Source organism: Buteo buteo, chromosome 6 (assembly GCF_964188355.1).
Source record: "Buteo buteo chromosome 6, bButBut1.hap1.1, whole genome shotgun sequence".
In the NCBI taxonomy this organism is placed as follows: domain Eukaryota; kingdom Metazoa; phylum Chordata; class Aves; order Accipitriformes; family Accipitridae; genus Buteo; species Buteo buteo.
This window is the reverse complement of record NC_134176.1, coordinates 25,395,600-25,417,758: the sequence shown is the minus strand read 5'-3', so window position 1 is coordinate 25,417,758 and position 22,159 is coordinate 25,395,600. Positions and strand designations below refer to the sequence as shown.

At 52.4% G+C, this 22,159-nt stretch overlaps 1 protein-coding gene across 1 annotated transcript; it reads right to left on the bottom strand.

The window, feature by feature from the left end:
* Positions 1 to 241: 241 nt before the first annotated feature.
* ZDHHC22 (zDHHC palmitoyltransferase 22) lies at positions 242 to 5,286 on the bottom strand. Its single transcript, XM_075031085.1, has 2 exons — positions 4,725 to 5,286; positions 242 to 507 (listed from the first exon to the last, which is right to left on the bottom strand). Exons 1-2 carry the CDS (start codon positions 5,284 to 5,286, stop codon positions 242 to 244), a joined length of 828 nt encoding a protein of 275 aa, XP_074887186.1.
* Between the last annotated feature and the right edge of the window lie 16,873 nt (positions 5,287 to 22,159).

Genomic DNA, 22,159 nt, shown 5'->3' with positions numbered 1-22,159 from the left:
TGTTGCCACCTACGCAGGTGCAGTGATGTGACTACTAAGCTGCAGTATCTCTTCGTCTACATGGTTTGTGATCTCCTTGTTAATATGCTAAATTTATTCTGTTTGATAGCCAGTCCTTTCCTCCCACAGAGGCTGCAAGCCCGAGAGATGGAGTAGCCCAGCTCTTTAGTGATCCAGGAGACAGTGGGAGAGAACAGGGGACATGTTGTGTGCATGGGATGCGCACGCACGCCTGGGGATTTTATTTCTCTTTCTGCCTACAGTAGTCACTTCCCACGTTCAGCACAGGGATGAGAAGTCCTAGCAGCCACCTCTTGCCAAAGACCTCTTGCAGGTTCTCCCTCCAGGGCCGGGCTCTTACCACCATCCCCTTCCGCACCTGGTACCGCGTCTGCCCACGCAGGATCAGCAGCATCTGGTGGCAGCAGAAGCCAGCGCAGGCCAGTCCGATCCCAAGCCAGAGGTAGAGCATGAGGATGACAAACATCTCAGAGCTAAGGAGAGCTCCTGCAGAATAAAGAAAGAGTTTAGACACACCTCACACACCAGTGTAACACAGCCCCGAGAACCAACGAGCTGCCTATATTCTCCGGCCACAAGTGGGGAGTTAGGAGCAAGACAGGCTGGTTGCTCCAACTATATAAAGTTGTTTCCTTTGTAATGTCTGATGCAATGGACGCCGCTGGGGAATTACTAAAACGGTAATGGTCTACTTACGCTTCTCCCTCTGCTGTTAATGCAAGGACCTAGATTACAGGGGCGAATTCAGCCAGAGTGAAACATGTCTGTAAGACTTCAGCACTGTTTTGAAGAATGGTTAATTTATTTAAGGATCTACCTGCACACCACAGTGAATCTAAGATTTCCAGGTTCCTTTTGAAAAGACATTTGGGTCCTACAACAGCATGTAGATGCTTCCAGAAGCCTTACTGTGTGCATTAATATTAGGCAGAAAGATTTGGGATTTCTCTTTCTCTCTCTCTCATATATATATAATATAGTAAAAAAGAAAAATAAATTGGTAATGACATTTCTACCATTGGGCAAAGGCAGTTTTTATATGAATGCAAGAAACAGAAACAGAAAACTTTCCAAAATACAAACCAAATTCCTTTTTTAAAGCTGCTGCTAGAATACTCAAAATACTTGTAGGTCTGAAGATTCTAATTCAACAGGTTTTGTAGTATATATTTATGCTGAATATATTTAAATAAAAATATTCTGTGGGCCCTTTCCTCTACAATGATTTTAGAACTCCATCTGGAAAATATTAGTATAATAGCAGGTATCGCTGAGTGACCTTTCAGTGCGTAGGCAGATCTAAACCCATTAAAATAATATTCTCTGTGTGTGCATATGAATGCGTACACACATATTTTGTGTATATTGGTATATTATTAAACACCCATGTTTACACACAGGCACACAAAGAAAATTAAATGTGTGTCAATACTGGTACAAATAGGTGATATCCTCTCACTGGTTCCTGTGAGGTTTAGAAATGAAAAAGCTCTCACGTGCTCCCATCTCTCTGGAAGACCATGGGGCAGACAGACTCAGGCTGGTGAAAGCTCTGGTCGCTCTGAGGCCCTACAAGAGCAATTCTGCTGGAGCAGGGATTGCGTGGGCGGTACAGGTGTCCTGCCTAAAAGAGGTACGTGGCTGCTTCAGGTTTTAAGTTCAATACAAGTGTGGCTGGATAAGCATCTCTTGCTTCTCTTATACAGAAGGCTGGATTAGGTGGTGTCATCTGATTTTGCAATCTCTGAATCCCGGCTTCTCCACCTGGCAGTGCTGTAAGTGAGAGATGGGGGCTGACCCCTGGCAATCACATCAAGCTTTGGGCTCAGCCAGCAGACCCCTCTGAGGATGATTTGTTAGGACACTGACTACAGCCCCCAGCTTTCAGAGATTGCCCTCACTTGAAAAAGGCACAGGAGTCATTCAGTTTCCTTCCTAAATGCAATGTCATCTTTCCCTTCTCATTAGATCCCATTCAGTTCAGTGGGCTTCATATGCAATACAGCAAGGGAAGAACAAACCCCTTAGGATGATGACAAATCCTCATACCAATTCTGTCAGAATAACTTAATCTATCAGGTAGGAAGCCCAGAGCCAAATATGGGCTTCTCTGCCCCTCTTTTACTGGACCAGAGTGTGACAGACATTTGTTCTTTCCTACAGCTGATATTCAGATGGGGTATGGAGAGAGACGAGAGACAGCTATTTTCTTTAGAGCCTTTTCAAGGTGGCTGTAAGCTTTATTTCTATGAGCTGCTGAAATTAAACATCAAGAAAGTAATTACCATTGTTTCCATTTGTGAATATTAAGCATCTCTGAGCTGTACATTCCAGATACATGATTTTTTTTAACCTTTTCTTCAAGTTACCTACATAAAGCATTTTCTATAATTTCTTTTGTGGATCCAATCTGACCTGTGCTTACAAAAGTGCTCTCCATTTGTCCCTCATCACCACAGCCCATTTTAGTCTCAGATTCACTTTTGCTCTGAGTGACCTGGTATGATCTCAAGCTTATTGCCATATATTATCTATGCCAGAAAAGCTGAATCACAGGCTGAAATTACAGACTCTGGGTTGGATTCTGAAATCCATGCCCAAACACAGTCTGGGCAGAACGAGCCAACTGAAAATTTTCCCAGCATGAAAGCAGGGAACACGCAGTTGACATAAGACCAGCAGATTCACCCTTCATCCTCCTTTACTCCTCCTCCAGTGCAGAGAGCATGATGGAGAAGAAGAAAGGTAAAGTTTTTTTCCCTGCTATAGCAATGCTCTGTTTGAATCCTACAACGACCCTTCCAGATAATTATTCCAGGCTGTGTTTTTCTTTCCTGAACTGGAGGTTAAATGTGCTGGTAGAAAGCCAGTAGGCCCTTCCTCCCAAGCGACCAAGACACCATGCACCCATATATTCCTGTGTGAGGCAGTTCTCACCCCAGCCAAGCTAGAGGTTTGGTGGGAGCTGCTGGGAGCTGCTGCCTCTCGAGGGTGTTCTGGCTCCCAGCTCCCAGCCCTGCACCCAGCCCCGTTGTGTCCCACTCAAGCACTGCCCACACGCTGTCTTTGTCACTGCAGTTGCTGACACCAGAGCTGGGGCACTTCAGTGGCTCTTCAAACACATGCCAGGACCCAGCTCAGTGCAGATGAGCCCTCAGAGTCAGAGAGAGAGAACTAATTCCTTAATAATCTCCTCCCACATCCCTGCTCCCCCTCCTGGGCTGCTGTGCTGAGTAGAGCAGGCACAGGGGAAAATGATTCCCAGTGTTTTTAATGCTAGTGAAGATCATGCAACATTATTTACAAAAATTCTTCTACTTGCAAAAATGACTCCATAAAAATGTCATGGCAGGATTTCATGCTTATTGTCTCTCAGTGATTACCATGACAAATCTGCTGATTTGCCAAGTAGAGAGATATTTGTTTGTTTTCAGATGGCAACCCTGCAAACCCAGCCTGGAATCCAAAAAGCAAGCCGGGGCCTCTCTGGCTCCTGTATCCCCAGCAGTGGAGACTCCACACTCAGATCATAATCAACACTTCTGGTGACGGTGCACGAGACAAAACAGACTCCGGGCCCTTCTTACTGAGCTCAGCTGAATCTGCAAAGCTGAAATATATGGGATACCTATTTTAGTCTAACAAAAGCTGATCTAAGTGTGCGAGGCATGAGCTGCATAGGGGAGAAAACGGCATTTTTCTGCAGTCACTTTCAGGGTGCAATAACAGTCTAGGCTGTCTGCATAGTCCCTTCTCTGAGACCAGGTTTTATCTAGCTCTTGGGTTTGGACAGAGAAAGGGTGACATTGGAGAATTTGAGGGCATGTTGAAAGGTGAAGAGGCAAGGCTGGAAGAGCAGAGGAAGAGTTATGGGAGTGGAATCAGGAGGGGGAAGGGGAAGGGTTGTGGAGATTTATGGAAGGGCAGAGAGAGAGGGGAAGGGGAGAAGCAGAAGGAAGGGTAAGGGATGGGGACAAGGAGAAAGAGATATTTGCTTTTGATGTGGAGCTCTTGCAAAGAGCAGGCACAGAGAATTCCTCCTGGTTCTCTGTGGACCTATGTCCCAGACTGCGGTCACGGGAGAGGTGGCTAATCATGTCACATTAAGTCCTCTCCTGGTTTCTGTTGCCTGAACCCCAGTTCTCCTGTGCTGGAAGGATGGCAAGATCTCAGTAAGTTTGTGCTGCCAGGAGACAGGAGGTGGGTGACAGTGGAGGGGGTGAGTGGACATGGATAAAGAGAATGAGAATATCTCCGCTGGGATGTGGGAAGCCTGCAGACTTGTAGGATATGAAAACCTACAGATCCTGTAGGACAGGCAGCAGGTTCCCCTCACCTGCAGTACAATGAGTGAAATCCCTCTCCTCCATCGAATTACACACACTCCCTGCACAACAGATAGCCCTATTCTGTCACCGTCAAGCTGTTCATGGGGCGTCTTCCAGAGCCTAATGCATTAGGAATAGGGCTGTGGCTGTAACCTGGAGTGGGTCCCAGCCTCTCTTTCAGGTGAAGCAAAGTCCTTTGCAAAGGCTGTCTCTAGCCTCTAAAGAGGACTTTGTTGAACACAGCCAATTCTCCCTCTTCCCCATTTCCCCACCACCGCTCCACACACACAGCTGTCTGAGGAAGATCATGTCCCCCCAATGGCAAGAACCCTGGAGGAGGAAGACGGTCCTCGTCTCCGAGGAAGGAGTCCTTACCTGAGAAGAACTGGCTGATGGAGTGAGGCAGAAGAGTGAGGAAGGCCAGCGGATTCGCAAAGGACATGGAGAGTGCAGCAGAAATGTAAGCCATGCCTGCCACCAGGGAGTCGAGGCAAGCCAAGGAGGTGTAGAGGCAGAACATAATGAAGTTTCGCATGTTCCTGCTCCCGATGCAGTTCCCTGTGAAGAAACAGTGGTGGTCATGCCTCTGGGTGACTCTGGCACACAGTCTACAGAAGTGAGTGCTGGGCAAGGCTGAGCCAGGGGACCTGCTTCCATCCAGCCAGTCTGCCACCACTTCGGCTCCTTCACCCAAGTTTAAGCCCTTGCCCAAGTCCTCAGGGGAGCTCTGGATCACAAGAACGTAGTTGCCCAGGGCATTAGCTGAGAGGAAGAGAAAGAGGGCCCCATGCAGCAGAGCAGGAGAGAAAAGTGGGGTGGTGGAAGGGTCTCTGAACATGCTGGGGATGAAGAGAAAGATCTGGAGGACGAAGGTCACTAGGGAGATGCACAAGAAGTAGGCTGGAGCGATAACATTGAGCAACCTGAGAACTAGCATTGCGGATTACGTTCCTGCAGGGGAAAGCAAGGAGAGAAGGAACATCACCGCTTCGGCTGCACACTTCATCCTTCCATTTCCTGCCGGGTCCCGGCCCCGCTGCCTCCGGGAAAAGCCCTCCGGGGGCCGCTCTCCCCCGCCGCCGCCCCACGGCCCCTGTCGGGCCGGGGCAAAGGGAGAGCCCGTGGGCAGCGACCGCTCCCCGCCGCCCGGAGGAGGCACCCCGGCCCCGGCGTCTGCCTCCGGGGAACTTGCAGCAGCGATGCCCCGGAGGGGCTGCGGAGGCTGGAGGGGAGAGCCGGCTCCCGCGGTGTTCCGGCGATGTGGGCACCGCTCTGCTCGCCTAGCAGAGTCCCTCTGCCAGGCAGGGTCAGTTTTGGTATTGCATGAGAGGAAAAAAGGTGGTGCTGGAGGAGGGGGGAGTGAATTGAAGGGGGGGGGGAGGAGAAGGGGAGGGGGGAGAGGTTGCTCTAATCCACTGCAATACGGATCAAATCCAATGCTCTAATTTATCCTTTAAAGCCACGGATCTACAGATTACCTCTATGACCGTTGCCCTGCTCTGCACGAAATTAGAAAATGCACAAAACAGCTGGTCAAGTGCTGTCCGGATGCAACCTGCGGCGCTGGGCTACCGAGCCGGGGCGGCCCCGCAGCCGCAGCCGCGGCTCCGGCCGGGCACGGCGCATCCCCGCCGACCGGGCGGGCACCCCCGGCCCGGGCACCCCCGGCCCCGGGGCTCAGCCTGCATCTCCAGGGCACGGGGGAGCGCGGGGGACCGACCGCAGCGGGGAGCTAGCCGGGTGGCGGTGCGGGTGGCCCCGGCACCCCGAGCACCCCCTCGCCGGCAGCCCCAGGGGCTCCCCAAGCCCCGGCGGCCCGGGGGGTCGGGCCCGCCTCGGCCCCGCGGCGCTGGGGGGCTGCACGCCGCCACCTTGCAGTCCCCTGGTCGCTGGGGCGGAGGGGTGCCGCCCGGTTACCGGCGTGTCTGGCGCCGGCGGAGCCGCCGCTACCGGCTGGCGCGGCGGCCGCCCCCGGCCATGCCGAGAGCCCCCCGGCAGCCGAGCCGGAGCACAGCCCAGCGCCCGCCCTCCCTCTCTCCCTCTCCCTCTCCCTCTCCCTCTCCCCTCCTGCCCTTTTGCTGTCCCGCCCGGTTCGGCCTTGTCCCTGTCCCGTCCCCCCGCCGTGCCTGCCCCGAGTCTGTCTCTGTCCGTCTCCTCCCCTGTCCCTCTCTCTCTGTCCCTGCGCTTGTCAGCCCTTGTCCTCTCTTCTCCTTCTCCACACCTGTCTCTATCTCCCTGCCCAGTCCTGTTCTTGCCCGGTCCTCTCCCTCCCCCGGCTCTGTCCGTGCCCGGTCGCTCCCACTGCCCGTGTCCCCTCCGGTGTCTCTGCCCCGGTCCCTGCCCCGGCCGCGGCCCCGGTCCCTGCCCCGGCCGCGGCCCCTGCCGGCCCGTCAGCGCCGGAGCTGTCCCTTCAGCACCAGCCGCAGCGCCGACGGGTCCCTCCGCCTCCCCCCGAGCACCCCCCGGGGCCCCGGGGAGGAGAAGGGTGTGCTTAGGGCTCCGAGGTCCTGAGAAGTCCCACGGGGAGAGCAGGCGGTGGGAAGGGACGTCCTGCCCTCTCCAGCCCGCAGAGCATCCTTCCTTCCCACTGTGTGGGTGAGGGGGGCAAGGTGGGGCTTCAGAGTGTCTCCCTGTCGCCCCAAAGCTGCCCCTGTTGGAACCAGCATCTGAGGCAAGGGGAAATCTGGGGGAGAGTCCCTGCAGGTTCAAAGCCTCCCCGGGTTTGCAGGGCACCTTTGCACAACAGCAGGTAGCTAGGAAAGGCTTTGAGCTGGGCAGGTGGTGCCTGGGCAGTATGACATGCTGGCAGAAGCTTTGCAGACGTGTGTTTGCCCTCTGAGAGCTGCACCCCCTCACCCCCCCACCCCCCCCGCCCACCCACACAGTCCTTGTACTGTCTACACAGGCGCTGTGCACAGCCTCTCACTCTCCTACACACCTACATGCTGCACCCTCCCAGCTCTGAGGAAAAGCATCCCTCTCTCCCACCACCCATGACAGGAGAAGGGGAGAGAAGGCGGCTGCTGGGCTGCAGCTTTGCCCCTGGAGACAGTCAAACTCTGCGCTGGTCAAAAGTCAAAGAAAGACGGGTTTAACCTAGTCTTAGGTCCTAGGCTTACTGGCCAGCCCCTCAGCACAGACTCTGCTTCTCCAAAAGAAACTCTCCCTTTGCCTGAAGGTTCAGGGCAAAATTAAAGTGTGCTTTGTCTCAGTTTCTAGGGAGAGAGGCCTGGAGGGGAGAGTGGCTGCATTTGTCTCCTGCATGTGCACTCGCATGGAGGCTGGTGACAGCAAGTGAGTGTGCAAGGGTTCTTCATCAGAAATAACTTTTTTTCTCCCAGATAACTTTCATGATTCAACATTTCTGAGAAAAACAGTGGCAATAATAAAAAGCAAGCGCAAACCAAGCCTGTAGGCACTGGATCTGCAGTGACGAACAACTAAGAGACACCTTTGGCAGAACTGGAGGGAAAGCTGCTCAGAACCCATCTAGCTTTCACTCCCACCTCCCTCATTCTCCTGTCACGACTACCGAGAATAAAAATCCTCCAATATTCCCTCAACTCATCAATTTGAAGTAGACTGAGCCTTGCAATAGAGATATGTGACCCAGCCTGGATTTTATCTTTAAATAATTAGACAGTGTTTTCTTCATGTTTTAACAGCTTACATCAAAATAATAATAATTTTTAAAAATTACAGAGAAACCTTTTCATGTCATGAAAGACTCCTGACTGAAGGGACTGCATCTCATGAAAGACATTAATCCTGCCTGTGTAGGGAGCAGCACAAGCTGTAGCCAAAGGGGAAGAAAGGAAGGAAGGAAGGAATAGTAAAGGAAAGGGAAGGGGAAGAGGAAGAGGAGGGGAAGAGGAGGGGAAGGGGAAGGGAAAGGGGAAGAGAAGGGGAAGAGAAGGGGAAGAGAAGGGGAAGAGAAGGGGAAGAGGAAGGGGAGGGAGGGGAAGGGAAGGGAAGGGAAGGGAAGGGAAGGGAAGGGAAGGGAAGGGAAGGGAAGGGAAGGGAAGGGAAGGGAAGGGAAGGGAAGGGAAGGGAAGGGAAGGGAAGGGAAGGGAAGGGAAGGGAAGGGAAGGGAAGGGAAGGGAAGGGAAGGGAAGGGAAGGGAAGGGAAGGGAAGGGAAGGGAAGGGAAGGGAAGGGAAGGGAAGGGAAGGGAAGGGAAGGGAAGGGAAGGGAAGGGAAGGGAAGGGAAGGGAAGGGAAGGGAAGGGAAGGGAAGGGAAGGGAAGGGAAGGAAAGGAAAGGAAAGGAAAGGAAAGGAAAGGAAAGGAAAGGAAAGGAAAGGAAAGGAAAGGAAAGGAAAGGAAAGGAAAGGAAAGGAAAGGAAAGGAAAGGAAAGGAAAGGAAAGGAAAGGAAAGGAAAGGAAAGGAAAGGAAAGGAAAGGAAAGGAAAGGAAAGAATGGTGAAGATTATCCCCCCCCATTCTCATTAAAATGCTCCTGCAAATTGATGCTTATGATTTGTCACTGTCAAAATACTGGCTTCATATTTTAGAATACAGTAGAAAAAATGCCTCTTTCAGTGTTGCTGTGTTGATATGATGAGCTGCTGGCAGGATGGGGGAGAAGTTGTCTGGGGATGAATTTGCCTATGCACGTGCATGTGTATATAAGAGAGAGATGGATGAATAGGGAGATTAGCACAGGGAGTAAGTGAATAATGAGCAAGCATTAAAAAGAAACAATATTTAATGCAGAAATTTTATTTTCTCCTGCTGTAAAATCAACATTACAAGAGAACTTGAATGTGTGGCATTCAGAAACATTATGTCCCTTTTCCTTCTCTGGAGACATAGAGTTTCCCTGGACAGAGTCTGGTAGTGACCCAGGAGATGGAGTATTTCCCATCCTGCTTTTCAACCATAGGTAAATCACCCATGTGTCAAGGTTTTCCTGTCTTTTGAATAGGGTAGGGATTATGCTATGTGCCTTACTCTGAAAGACCTTGACAGATGGGCATGAGGAACAACTGTAAGAGCAATTTATTGTTGTTATTACCTACTGTGCAGATGTTCTCCAGAAATTAGCACGGCATACCGCAGCCAGTCCCTCTCTCTCACCCCAGCCTTGATGTTGCTGAGTGTCACCACTCCACTCTCCCATGCTGGCCAGTTGTGTAGAAGGGCTTTCTCTGGTATGGACCCTTTCCCAATATGTCCCTTTAGCAAGTGGGGTGGGAAGTCACTGTCATAATCTATACAGTTGTCAGCCAGCTGGTGTTTTCATCTCCTACTTCAATAACCTGGGCTACACTTGATGATGACTGGCAGATGACAGCCTGGCCCCCGGATCTCCTAGTTCCTTGTGTTCAGACATTTTAAGCAGAATAAAATATAGTTCCAGTCGATGCCATGCTCTGATACAGCCTGCTCAACATCTTTCAAGGTCTCGCTTTAAATTGCATCCCAAATTATGTATAATTTCTTCCAACTCAAAATGTGCATTGCCTCGGACAGCCCCATTAGTTTAGCATTCAAGACACAGTCTGATGGTGATTTTTCTCTGAAATGACTGAGTTAATCTCTGCTATTTGCTGTGATAGTTTGGAAGAAATGAATGCTCTCTGTGGTAAACTTGGTGCTGCTTGCCTTAAGTTATCACTTAAATACAAGCCTTATGAAGTTTTTGTGGGTTTGTTTGTTTTTCTTTCTTTTTCCAGTTTTCAAAATTTGAATGTCCACAATGTCTGGAGAGGTTTCCTGTTTGGTTAGGTAAAATTGAAAGGCCACAAAAAGTAGCAGGCGAGGCCTGATGTCTTCAATTTAGCAATGAAACAAATACAGCATGGATGGCAGCAGAGCTGTGTGCCTTTATGCTGACCAGATTCAAATCTGCCTAGGTGGAGACATGAACTCCAAGAGGAAAAAGGAGCTCAGTCCTTTCCTCATTCAGCTCTGGGTTATACTACTGAGGTTGTTGGGGTGGACCTGATCTTCCTGAAACAGAAATCTCATGCTAAGCTCTTACTCATAGAAATGACCTTCAGAGGCCAACTCAACCATCTTTCCCAGTTCCTCTGTATCCTTGCCCCAAGTATACCTATCCCTTGCAGACAAGAGTCTGATCACGTCCTGAAGATCTCTGGTGATGGAGATTCTCCACCACCCCCAGGCAATCCATTCAGTTCATTGTTATCCTTTCAGAGTATTTCGTCATGCCTAACTCATGACACTCCCTTGCAGCAGTCTAAGGCCTTAGCCCTTATCCCATGCCCAGTGGATACAGAGAAAGATGAATCCTTTCCTCTCCGCAGTCTTTTACACACTTGAAAGTAGCTACCATGTATTCTCTAGAAGAAGCCACCCTATTCCTTCAATCTTCCCTCTTGGGTTGTGTTTTGGAAACCTCTGAAAGGAACACTGAAGGACCTGGGGTATTGTTTCTGTTGTTCAAGTACCTGAGAGCTGAGGGGCACCCAGCACTGAGATCAGACAGACAGACAGCATAGTTTCATGTAGCCGGCTTTTAATCATTTTGATGTAGATTGCTGGTTGTGCTGTATCAGTTGTGCTGGGGGTTTCAGTGAGGAGGACACTTATTAACAAGGGAAGAGATGGTAACTAAATGGTTGACAGATGGCCATGACTTTAGCACACTGTCAAGTGTGTGCTGTATTTGAATTTATGACTTAAGCTACTGAACCTCTTTTTCAGCTGCCATCTGGCCAATCTTCACCTGCCCTCCCCTTCTCCTTCCTTCAAGGACAGTGTTGGGAAAGAGAGGGATTTTATACAGCCACACCTCCTGCCTCAGTGTGCCAAGCCTTCCCCAGGCTGATACAGCTGCTGTTTTCTCATTACAAATCTCCCAGCTTATCATTCAGCATAAAACTAAGCTAGGAGGTAATGCTCGGTGTACAATGTATTTATGCAGGGACATGTTACAATTCAGATAGTGGCGTATATTGAAAACTAATCCAGACAGTTCTAAAGTAAATGAGTAAATAATCTGCCACCTAACGACATATCCATGGCTTGCTGTATCTTTGTACTTGAGAAATATTTTCATGTCAATAAGCCATGTGAATGAAGACAAGAAATGGAACTGAGGGAAAAAAAATGCACCTAGAACCCCACTCCTCAAAAGGGCTTGTTCTCCACCTTTCCCTGTGACAATGTTCTTCAGCAAATGGATTTCCAGCACTTCAGAAGATAGAGTGAAAGATTTATTGACAAAGGGTCAGTTGCCTCCAAATGAAAAATGAGTTACTGAGTAGGCTGTAAAAGATGTTTTATGTCTATTGAACAAAACCCACCTTCTGAACATCTGAATAGCAACCCACCGCACAGTCCAGGCTGTTGTCATTTCTGCCAGAAAGTCCGAGACTGAGGCGCAGCCCCAGTAGTGTGAGCACCAAGGGTATATTTAGACAAGGAAAAAACTGGTTGCTTTCTAAAATGTGTCTTAGGGGTCTTCTAACTCACCGTATTTTTTAAAAACAGGACTTGATGCCTAGGGTGCAAGGAAGGCCATCCTGCAAAACATTAGCTGATTTGCTTTTCTGTGCTTTGCCTGAGTTGGTGCTGGCTACCTGGGACTGTTCCTCCTGCAACCAAGGAGTTGCCATGATGGATACATTCCTCTGATGTTGGTGGTGACTAACAGGGGGAGTCCTGCGACTGCAGGATACCAGCTGTTTACAGGTGCTCTACAAGGAATGTAGAACTCTTGCCACAAAAAATCAGAGCAGTCACTAACATTGCCTCATCCTGTGTGAAAGTCCTTACGTGTCTCCCTGACCTTCCTAGCCTTTTTCCCTCATTCTTGGAGTCATATAAACATCTAAATATCTTTTTGGGAGCAGAGGAGAAAGACCAATGGGCAACGTGTTTCCAAGGAGTTGGGATATCGTGTCGTTGATGATGCTCTGGCTCTTCTAGCTGGCCTGTGCAACAAAGCACCAGGCCTGTTTGAAATGAGCACTAAGTCACAATTTATGGCATGCCCTGCTGTGTTAGGAAAGCTGTCGCAAAAATCGACATTTGACTCATTTGCTGCTTGCTGGTGGTGTGAGGAAACAAACTTGTGCAGTCAAGTGAAGTTCAGTGTGTCAGAGAGTAACAGCAGGAAGAGAAAATGTTAATGATAAGTGGGAAGGGAATGTTGCAGGAGGGAAGGCACATATGGGCCTGAGCTCAGGCCAGGGCTGTTGTCCCTGACTGTGGTGCACCCACTCCTCCATCCCCCTGGCCCTGCAGGTGCCCCTGAGGCCTGTCCCCATAATAGTGTGGGGAGTCACTCCCTAAGGGACCCAAGATCCTTCCCTTTCAGTGCCTATGGCTGTCCCCTTCATCACACCCTGCCCACAATACTGGCTAGGTACCAGAGGAATGGCTGAATGCTGTGGCAAAAACCTCTATAGGAAAAAAGCTCAAGCAGTGAAAAGAAAAGGAAGGACAAGAGAAGGGAGAAGTACTACAGGAATTTCTTCCTGCAAAGCTCTGAGCAACCTATGCAGGTGTCTGTGTGCTCTCAAATTCCCATCATCCCCAGCAGGCTTCAGTATCAGACATTATACTCTGACAACAAGGTGTCATCCTGGGACTTGATGGAACTCTTCTCCTTGCTTTCAAGATACTTTGGCTAGCAGGAGAAGTGCACAATAAAATGTCTCTTTTTGTTTCAGCTGACTGATCTGAAGCTCCTGAGCCATAAAGCTCAAGCCAACTGAGCAGTCCCATCACCCCCAGGTGAATACCACAGTGAGGAAAGGTATTGGACCGAGGTTCCTTTTGTTCTGCATCATTTCCAGGCAGGACACTGCTGGAGCAGAGCTCTTAAGGAGCAGAGAATTCAAATGATAAATGTAAATGTTGTTTATTGCAGGGGAGGATTAAAACCCAGAGTGACGGGCATGAATATGTGAGGGTGGTCATCTGAAGCAATCTGCTGTCAGCAGGAGCAGCTACTGCTCCAGAAGTTGTTCGCTGCCCTTTTTCACAGGGGTGGCATCTTTGTCCCCACCCCTGGCCCTCATCTGCCATGCTTTGTTGCTGTTGAGCTCTGTGTCAAATTTATATTGGGCACATCAAGGTGCAAGAGCCCTGGTCTTCCTTTCTGCTTGTGAAGTGTTATGCACACCTAGGGAATCCTATAAATAATAAATAACAATAACACATGCACATATTCATAACCGAGTTACTGTTTACATAGTGAATATTCAGCACCCACCAGATGGTTCTTCTTTCTCTGCCTCCAAAATGGAAATGACCAGTTACTAAAGATAAAATATTCCTTCCCTTTTGCTGCTTCCCTAGGGCTCCTACTTGTTGTTCTCTTGCAGAACTGCTGCTCCCTAGAGAAGCCTTTCAGCCTTGGAAACAGTGAAATCAGATCTGAAATATGAAATGTTACAGCAGGAGCTGCAGATAAATGAACACAGTGTTAAATCAATTCCAGAAAATAGACTTGGATTAATCCTCCTGCCTGCCGCAGCAGTGCTCTGGGAGAAGCAATCTCTCTCCCCGCCATCACATGGCTGCTGCCCCTGCCATCAAGGTGTTCCTCCAGTGGGTCTGTAAGAGCAGTTCTTAAATTACTTTGGCTCTGCAAAAATGCTAGCTATCCACTAGTGCACTAGATGCACAGCACACAACCACTACCCCAGCCACACTGCAGGTGGCAATGATTTTAACTGACTAGTTGTTTGCTGCACGGAGGCCAGATTCCGCCTGTTTCATTTCCACCCACCCCAGTGGGTGCAGTTTCCATTTATGATTCATTACATAAAATGCACCAGCAGCACTTGGAGCAGAGATCAGGCCTCCAGCCACCCAATGCCAAGTCGAAGACCATCTTGCTTCTTGCTCTTCTCTGTCCCCACATGCCTTACACATGGTTGCCCAGCTCCATTGAAGGAGCCAGTCCCATCCTATCCCATCAGGTAGTTTGGTATGAAAGATGCTGGGCTCATACTCTGGCAGGTTTAGGAGGAGCTAGAGCCCAGGCACTTAACTTTCTGAGCACATGTTTAAGCCCTGGACTTGGTTGAGAAGAAGGGCCGTTATCCCTGCCATTTGGGTGCCCACATGGAGTGGATTCCCACACTGATCCCTGAGCAGGTCAAGGTTCTTTCTGTGCAGCCCCAAGCTAGATGTCTGTTCAGCCCCATCACCAGCCAGGACGTCCTCTGGGCAGCTCTCTGTCCCTGCTGGTGATGAATAGCATCTTTTCCTGGGGTGGAATTTGCTCTAAAAAAAGAAATTCAAAGCCCTGTTCAGGAAGAGGATGAGAGGCAGAATCAGGTCCTCCCCTGAGGAGCCTGGAGGCAGCCCCATGTTTACCTGTTTCCAGCCCCCATGTGGCCTGGACTCCCAGGGGAGGTAACTCTTTGTGCCGGGGCAGGGGGCTGAGATATCCCTACAGATGTTGGGAGCGAACACCAGGCCCCTGAGGCCAATACCCCTTCTGGGCTGGGCAGGACTGAAGGGTAAACCTTCATCCTGTAATATCATCTCCCTAAATGAGCCAAGGAAAAATAATTGAGATGCTACTTCTGTTTCTCGACTGATGGAAAAGAAAACTGCGATTTGATCATGGGTAGCTGTTTGCCAGTTTCCAGGAACCACCTAATGGATTTGGTATCAAACAAATGAAGCCCTCAGCACTGCTTTGATTAAGCCCAAGGTTGGCCCGATGGCACCGTATCAAGGGCAACCACACATCAGTTTGCCTGAAGAAAGGGCATGTTCCTGTCAGATGGTAATTTCCCTTATTGCCAAGCTTCTGGGCATCTCCAAAGGCCAATGGTGGTCCAGGGCCTATAGAGCCAGTGTGGCGTCTGCTGTGGGGACAGCACCTTCGGCCTTACTCTCCCTCCTCCTCACAGGGGCAGTGACTGAGCGAGGAAAACCCAGCAGAGTACTGCAGTGGAGAAGCAGTGGCCCTCCGCAGTGGAGAACTGCAGAAGACGACTACAGAGGACCGCAGTGTCAACAGCAAGGAGGGAGGTGAATTATTCACCTCTGAAGACCCAGTGAGGAGTTATGGGAGGAAACAGAAAAATGAGGAATAAATATAAAGGAGAAGTCCCACAGCAGTGAGACTTGGACTTTCTCCAGACTTGACTTCACTCGCTTCCCTCAGATTCCCGTCTGGTGGATTTGGGGTAAGCACAGCTAGTACCCGGGTTTCCAAAACGCCTGCCAGAAGCAGAAGCCAGGATCTGCTTCACTCACAAGCTGGGGAAAGGGGGCTGCCCCACAGAGCTGGAGGGGCAGCGGGCAGGCTGTGCCCAGGGAGCAGAGCAGCAGCCGTGCAGTGGGGAGCGGGGGCATGACCACTCTGGGGGCTCTGAGGGGACCGGGGCCAGGGGAAGCCCTGGGGAGGGCTCGGGCAGGAGGGGCCTCGGCAAGGTGCGGAGGGCAGGACCGAAAGGGACTGGGAAACGGGAGTGGACGGGATGACGCTGTGGGGATGGAGGGGCCCTCGGTGTGATGCGAAACCTGGAAAGAACAAGGGTGGTCGGGGTCGGAAAGAGCCCGCGGAGGGGCTGGGGTGATCGCCGGGATGAGAGGGCCTTCGTGCAGGAGGCACCGGCTTCCCAAGCACCCTCACAGCCCCGGCACTTCTCGTCGGGCCTCCCCGGGCACCCAGCTCCCGCTCCCGCCCCGGTACTTCTCGTCGGACCTCCCCGGGCAACCCAGCCCCGGTTTTCCAGGGCCGCCGCCGGCCCCTCTCCGGCACCTTCGCAGTCGAGGAAGAGCCGCAGGTCCGCGTATGACGGGTGAGCCCGTCACCTCCTGCGGAGCGGCCCCCGGGGGTGCCGGGGATGGGCTGGCACACGGGGACGGGAGAGCCCCCCCCGGCACCGGCGCCGGGGATGCCCGGCCGAGGCGGCAGGTGGCGCTGGGAGCCCGCCGGGAGCGGCGGCGGGCGGGGGGGCGCAGCCCTGCCGGGAAGGCCGGCCGAGCCCCTTGCGAGGACCGCTCCTCCCCGGGTGGCCGTGGTGCTCCCCCCGCCCCAGGCAGATCCTCCCCTGGGCGGCTGAAGGGCCCTGCGGGCCGGGGAGCGGGGCCGGGCTGTCAGCCGTCACCGGGCAGCTCCCGCGGGAAGGCGCAGGCACGGGCAAAGAGGGTCGTCTTCAGGCGAGCGCGATGACCCCTTCCTGGGCTCTCCCGTGCCAGAGAAGCGCCTGAAGGCAGCGGAGCAGTGACCGAGGTGAAGGGAAGCAGCGATCCCGCCGTCCCTGCCGGGGTGGGACGGAGTCACCTCCCCAAAGCCTTCATCACCTGGCCCCTGGGGAAGGAGTAGCAAATGAAGGGGCTGCACAGGGAGGAAACCGGCACAAGGCCACTAAACTCACCCCAGCGCAACTGACTTTTCCTACCGAACCTGCTTGCACGGCCAAGACAAACAACCTGAAGGTTCGGCTGGCTCCAACCCGCCTCTTATCAAAAATGCCATCTCGTCAGAGGCTAACACAAACTGGGCAAAGTGCTAGGAACTGCACCGTGGGGAATGAATCAGCTGAGCGAGAGGTGTAGGTCAGTGGGTATAACCGGGCCTGTAGCACGCGTGGTATGTGATGCCGTGGTGCTGTGTTGTCAGCCCACTGGGTTGCAGAGCTCAGGGAGCTTGCTTGGCCCACAGCCCCCTGCTCACCTAAGCAGACCGCTGAGACGCTGCCCTGTCTGGGACGGTCGGGAGGCACCGGCCAGTGACGAGCATGGAGCATACACCCTGCGGCAGTCAGCTCTTCTGGGCCCAACTCTCCGTCCCTCATGGCACACAAAAGGCAATAGTGGGGCAAATGGTGTGGGGTGGAGAGAGTTTTCACTGGAGGCTGAAGATACGGAAGGGGTAGGAGAGTGGGAGCCCCGCTTTAAGATGGGGGCAGTGCAGGGTGCAGCGGTGCTGCGGGGGGGGGGGGCTGGGGGGCACAAGCGGCCAGTTTACACATCTCTTCTCTGAGTCACCCACAGCATGGAGCTGCCACCATCATGGTTCAGGAGTCAAGCAGGTTGAGGACATCTGTGGATGTGAGATGGAAGCCTGCTGTCAACGACCCAAGAGACATCTCTGCCCTGCTTCCCTCTCCAGCTCTGCTGGGGAGCCCCCAGCCCCACAACTGTGTTCTCCCTTGGGAGGGCAGCGCTTTCACCAACAGCAAAATCCACCTGCAGAGCAGCATCCCCCACCCACAGCTCCCCAAATTGCCACTGATGAGGTCTGCAGTCCTCACTGCAGGAGGCTAAAAGCTGCATCAGGTGTGACTCTTACCTGCTGCAGTGATTCATGCTCCGTTGCAACACGGCTAAATGTGCTCCGGGAGTTCTCCAAGCTTTTGCTTGGGAGCTCCAGTGCTTTCTCCTTGTTTGTTACACCACATATTACATTGGTCACCAACAGGGAGCAAATGAGCTGCTGCATCTGCCTTGTCTCAGGTGCTAGACCTCTCTCTGGGGCTCTTGGAGGTGTCCTGAAGCAGTGGCAGAGCTGCCAGTTGCTGAGCTACCTGGGAAGCTAGATGAGGGACCAGGAGCAGGGCCGTGATCATCAGTAACCACCAGTGTTTCAGGACTCTGCTTTTGTCGTGGCGTAGCATTATTAGCCATTAATAGCATGTCATTGACTCACATTTCCCTTCTAGTTTCAGTTCAGTTGAGTGTTCCCAGCTCCTCCCTGGTGTAACGCCAGCCTGATAAACCCCATATTGCCTCACCTGAGTGGTGGCTTCATTTCAGTGCATGTGGAAAGGAGGGGAGGAGAAAGGAGGTGCAAAGATCATGATGAATGAAGTTGAAGATGCTAAATTATACATGCAGTAAACCTATAGGTAAAGCCAGCAGCATGAGCAGGGAAATTAATAAATAATTATTTGCTGATGACTAGGCTCAAACGTTCACTGCATGTTCCAGGTTGAGAAGTGGGTGAAAGTAGCTGGTAAGTGGGTCAGAAGAGCCACAAGGAGATGTCGTGCTCTTCACACAACATGTGGCTTACCTGGGGAACACCTTGCTGCAAGGTGTTGTGAATGCCCATGTTTTATATGGCTTCTGCATCTCTTTCAAGAATGATGTATTTGCTGGTGCAGGAAGCCTCGTGCTGGTGAGTGGGAGAGGACACTGCAGGAGCATTGTCCTCCCGCTCTGTTCTTATGCTCTTCTTAAGGTGTTTGCTACCAGCCGCTTCCAGAAACAGAATGCTAGTCTACACAGATCCCTCTTCTGATCTAGAAGAGCCCTTTCTTTTTCTTTCCTTCTGGTCTTTTTTTCATTCTGATGCTATTCTGTACATGGAGGAAAGGCCAACAAGCAAAGATGTTTTTGTTGAATATTTTGTATATGAGACAGCCTATTTAGAGTTAATGACTTTCATAAAGGATTGCACCACCATGCATTAGCTAGCTGCACTGCTGGCAACTGTTTTAGCTGGGGAGAACATCAGTGCATTGAGCGTTTGCTCCCAGGAAGGCCAGGCATGTGGGCAGAGGCACAGCCTGCACGCAGAGCCCTGCATTTGGCCAGGATGGTAATATGGTTCATTACGTGATGTGCATCTTCCTCGCTGGCTCTCCCGACTCAGCCTGTCAGCTTACATCCTTCCCCCATAATCCACTGACATTCTCATTAAAACTACCATCACTTTTCTCCAATCAATCTTTCATTGCTTAAAGCATCATTGCAAATGCCATTTCCTGCTTCAGAAGGTCAAGTGCTCAGCCTGGATCATCTTCTCGTCTGTCAGGAATTAGCGGTTGCACCTTCTGATGTAGAAGGGTCATTTCCATGGGATTTGCAGGAAAGATTTGACTGTGATCCATGACCTCCACTTCAAGTTCCATGTAACCACGTATTTCTTTTGTTTCTTTCTCGCACAGGTGTGCATAAGAGAGGGAAGTGTATTTTCCGCAGAATGAATAGACCTGTGCTCCTATCTGCGTGCATTTCTAGACCACAGGGAAGCAGCCCAGCACACCCCGGGCTTTCCGAGCAGGCGTGGGGCCAGGTCGGAGTGTCTGTCCTTGACAGGGTAGGTGGGCGGTGGGCCTGACCTCTGGGGACGTGCAGACTAGCTATTTGCAAAGTAATGCAAGGGTGTTTGATGCACAAAAGCTGGCTTGGCATTATCAAGTGCAAGTCTGCAGGTCTAGAAGATCTCCAATGGGTCCTTCTTCAAGGGGGTAAGCAAAGTGCTCCATGTTGCAAAAGGCAGAATCTGGGGAGAGAGAAGTGGAGGAACATTTGGTTAGTGGCAGGATGCTGGGGTGAAGAGAGGAAAGCCCTGAGCAAGAAGCTGCACCAGTCACTTGCAGCGGTGCAGGAGCGGGTGGGAGCATGCACAGAGGCACTGCTGGAGGCAGCAGTGCCTGACAGCCAGGAGGGCTGGGGATGGTATTTGTTGAGATGAGCAGTTGGGTTTAAGCTGCATCGCTGGCTTGGACAGCTTGAGCTGCCTGTGCTGAGGGCCCAGCCACAGGAGCTGGGGCAGGGCTGGCAGTGGCTGCGCGGCACCGCGGGAACAACTTGCTTCCCCACGCCAGCCAAAAACCCGAGATCTGGAGCCACAGAGAAATCCCGTTCCTGCGAGTGCTGAGCCACACTGTCCCGCCTGACTGGCAATTGGGAAGAGCCAATTAGCATATTTTAATGTAACTGATTGGCGCCCGGTCATGCAGCCTGGGTGGTGGGTGATGTTTGAAGCAGATTTGAAATTACAAGCACGCAGACACCAAACCATGAGGGAGCCGGCACGGGGGAGAGACGATTTCCCAGCTTAGCAGCTGCGGCCCCGGTTTCTCTGCTATTCCCAGTGGCAAGCTGCCTTCAAAGACCCTTGCAAAGGTCCAGGGTGAGCACTTGAAAATTAAGAAATTAACTTTTTTAATTAACGGAATTGAGGTGGCTGGTGTGACGGCAGCTCAGCTTCTGCGGCAGCTCTTCCAGCCTCTCCTTTTGCAAAGCGCGAGTCCCATGGTCTCCCGTGGGGAGAAGCATCTTGCTTGGGGTCGGGGGTGCCCCCCGGGCAGACCCCGGGGAAGGGCGCGGAGCCCTCCCCCGTGCGGGGGGGTGCGGGTCCGTCGCGGCCGGCTCCGCCCCGGATTTCAGGGGGTGTCTGGGGAAGGTGCTGCCCTGCCTGTGGGCTCTGGGAGCGGGCTGTGGGGCAGCCCGGAGGCCCCTGGCCGGGCTGTGGATGGGGCTGGTGCCCGCGGCTCCCCTGCGCTGCGGGGAGCCAGCCGCGGGGCGCGCCGCCAGAAGCGGCTGCCTGCGGGAGCCCCGTTGCCTTAGTTACGGCAGGCAGGAGGGATTTCGGGAAGGAGGCAGCAGCACTGGGAAGGGCAGGCAGGGCTCGGGAGAAGGTGGCTGATGCTGGCCTGGGGAGCTGCCTCTCTGCGGCCGCCGTCCCCGGGGCTGTGCGAGGCGGGGTGCTTCACCGCCACGTCCCTTACGCTGTCACTAAATTGCCCGGATTTCGTTTACCGGCTGTCCGCTCGGTGCCCGGGGGTCCAGCTGGAAGAAATGCTGAGGGCCCACGCCTGGAGCTGGAGATAGCAGAGAAGGACTGCAGTGCTGTGCCCTGCCAACCCCGGGGGAAACCGCCCAGCATCGCTGGGGGAGTGCAACTTTAACCTCCTCGGGTGTGAGTTTCCATCTCTTCGCGGGGGATAATCCCCCACTTGTCCCAGGGATGAGAAGAAATTCATTCCTGCTTTTGAAGCAGGAGCATAATGTAGCGATGAGGAAAAAATCCTCCAAGGAACCAAGTAATTCTGTCCTGGAAGCAGTTTGCAGATAAGAAAGGCTGGGGCCGCATCCAGGGCTGTGCTACGCCCGCACCGCACCGGCCATTTTGCGCCTTTGCCCTTTTGCAGCCCCGCTTCCCGGGGGCCGTGTCCAGGTCTGCCCGCACTGCACGGCCCGTTGAAGCCCCACACTGGCTCCCACTCCTGCACTAGGGAGGTGAGGGCTCTCTTCGATGGTTGCCTACAGGCAAGCCCTGGCTGAGAGCTCGCAGGCTGTGCTTGCTGCACCCCAGCTGGCCCATCCTGGTGGGGAGCAGCCGGCATGGGGACATCCTGGAAGCGCCATGCTGTGCCAGGCTGGGCTGCCAGCCAGGGGCACAGACACAGTCTTGTTGGCTCCAGGAGCAGGGAGCAGGGACTAAAGGGTATTTTCATTCCTGCAACCTTCAAGTCTGCCCCCGGCCTGGGCAAACTGCAGTTTTCCAGGGACATACACCACCTCCACGGGGGTATTCAAAGGCACATCCCCAGCTAAAGGCCACACTTTGCCAATGTTTGGCTCCGAAGCTCAGAAACACTGAAGCTGCCCAAGGAAAAACCACCAGCCTTTTTTTCAAACACGGGCAAAATAGTCTTTTTCTTCAGACGTCGTTGTCAGGAACAGTTGCACCATCTTGCCTGAAATATGTCTAGCCAAACTGAGCTTGAGTCCCTGAGCCTGCCTGGAGAAATTCAGCTTAAATATTAAAGCTGTAAGTGACAGAAAAGAGGAATTACAATTAGGAGCATCATAGAGCCAGCCGGATGCAGTGCTACAGCTCCAGCTGCGAAGCAGCTCCCTGTGCCTCATCCTCCTGCTGCCTCTGGCTGCGGCTCCACATCTCTCCTGCACTGCTGCAGGGTTATAAGCCGCACGGGAAGGAGATAACGGGCTCCTCCGCATGCAGAGCTGAAGGCTGAGCCACATGCTGCTTGTGCTTCCTGGGCATGGGGAGGGACTTAAAAACCATGGGATGTCTGAGCCCTTGTAAGACGGTACCTGTAAGGCTCTTGAGCCAAAGTCATGGCCACTGAGGCCCAATACATAACAGAAAATGAAGGAGTTTTTCT

Coding starts and splice junctions, on each gene's coding strand:
- ZDHHC22 (XM_075031085.1), bottom strand. CDS start 5,286: ATGCTAGTTCTCAGGTTGCTCAATGTTATCGCTCCAGCCTACTTCTTG. Junction 508..4,724: donor CATCAGCCAGTTCTTCTCAG/GTAAGGACTCCT, acceptor TTTATTCTGCAG/GAGCTCTCCTTAGCTCTGAG.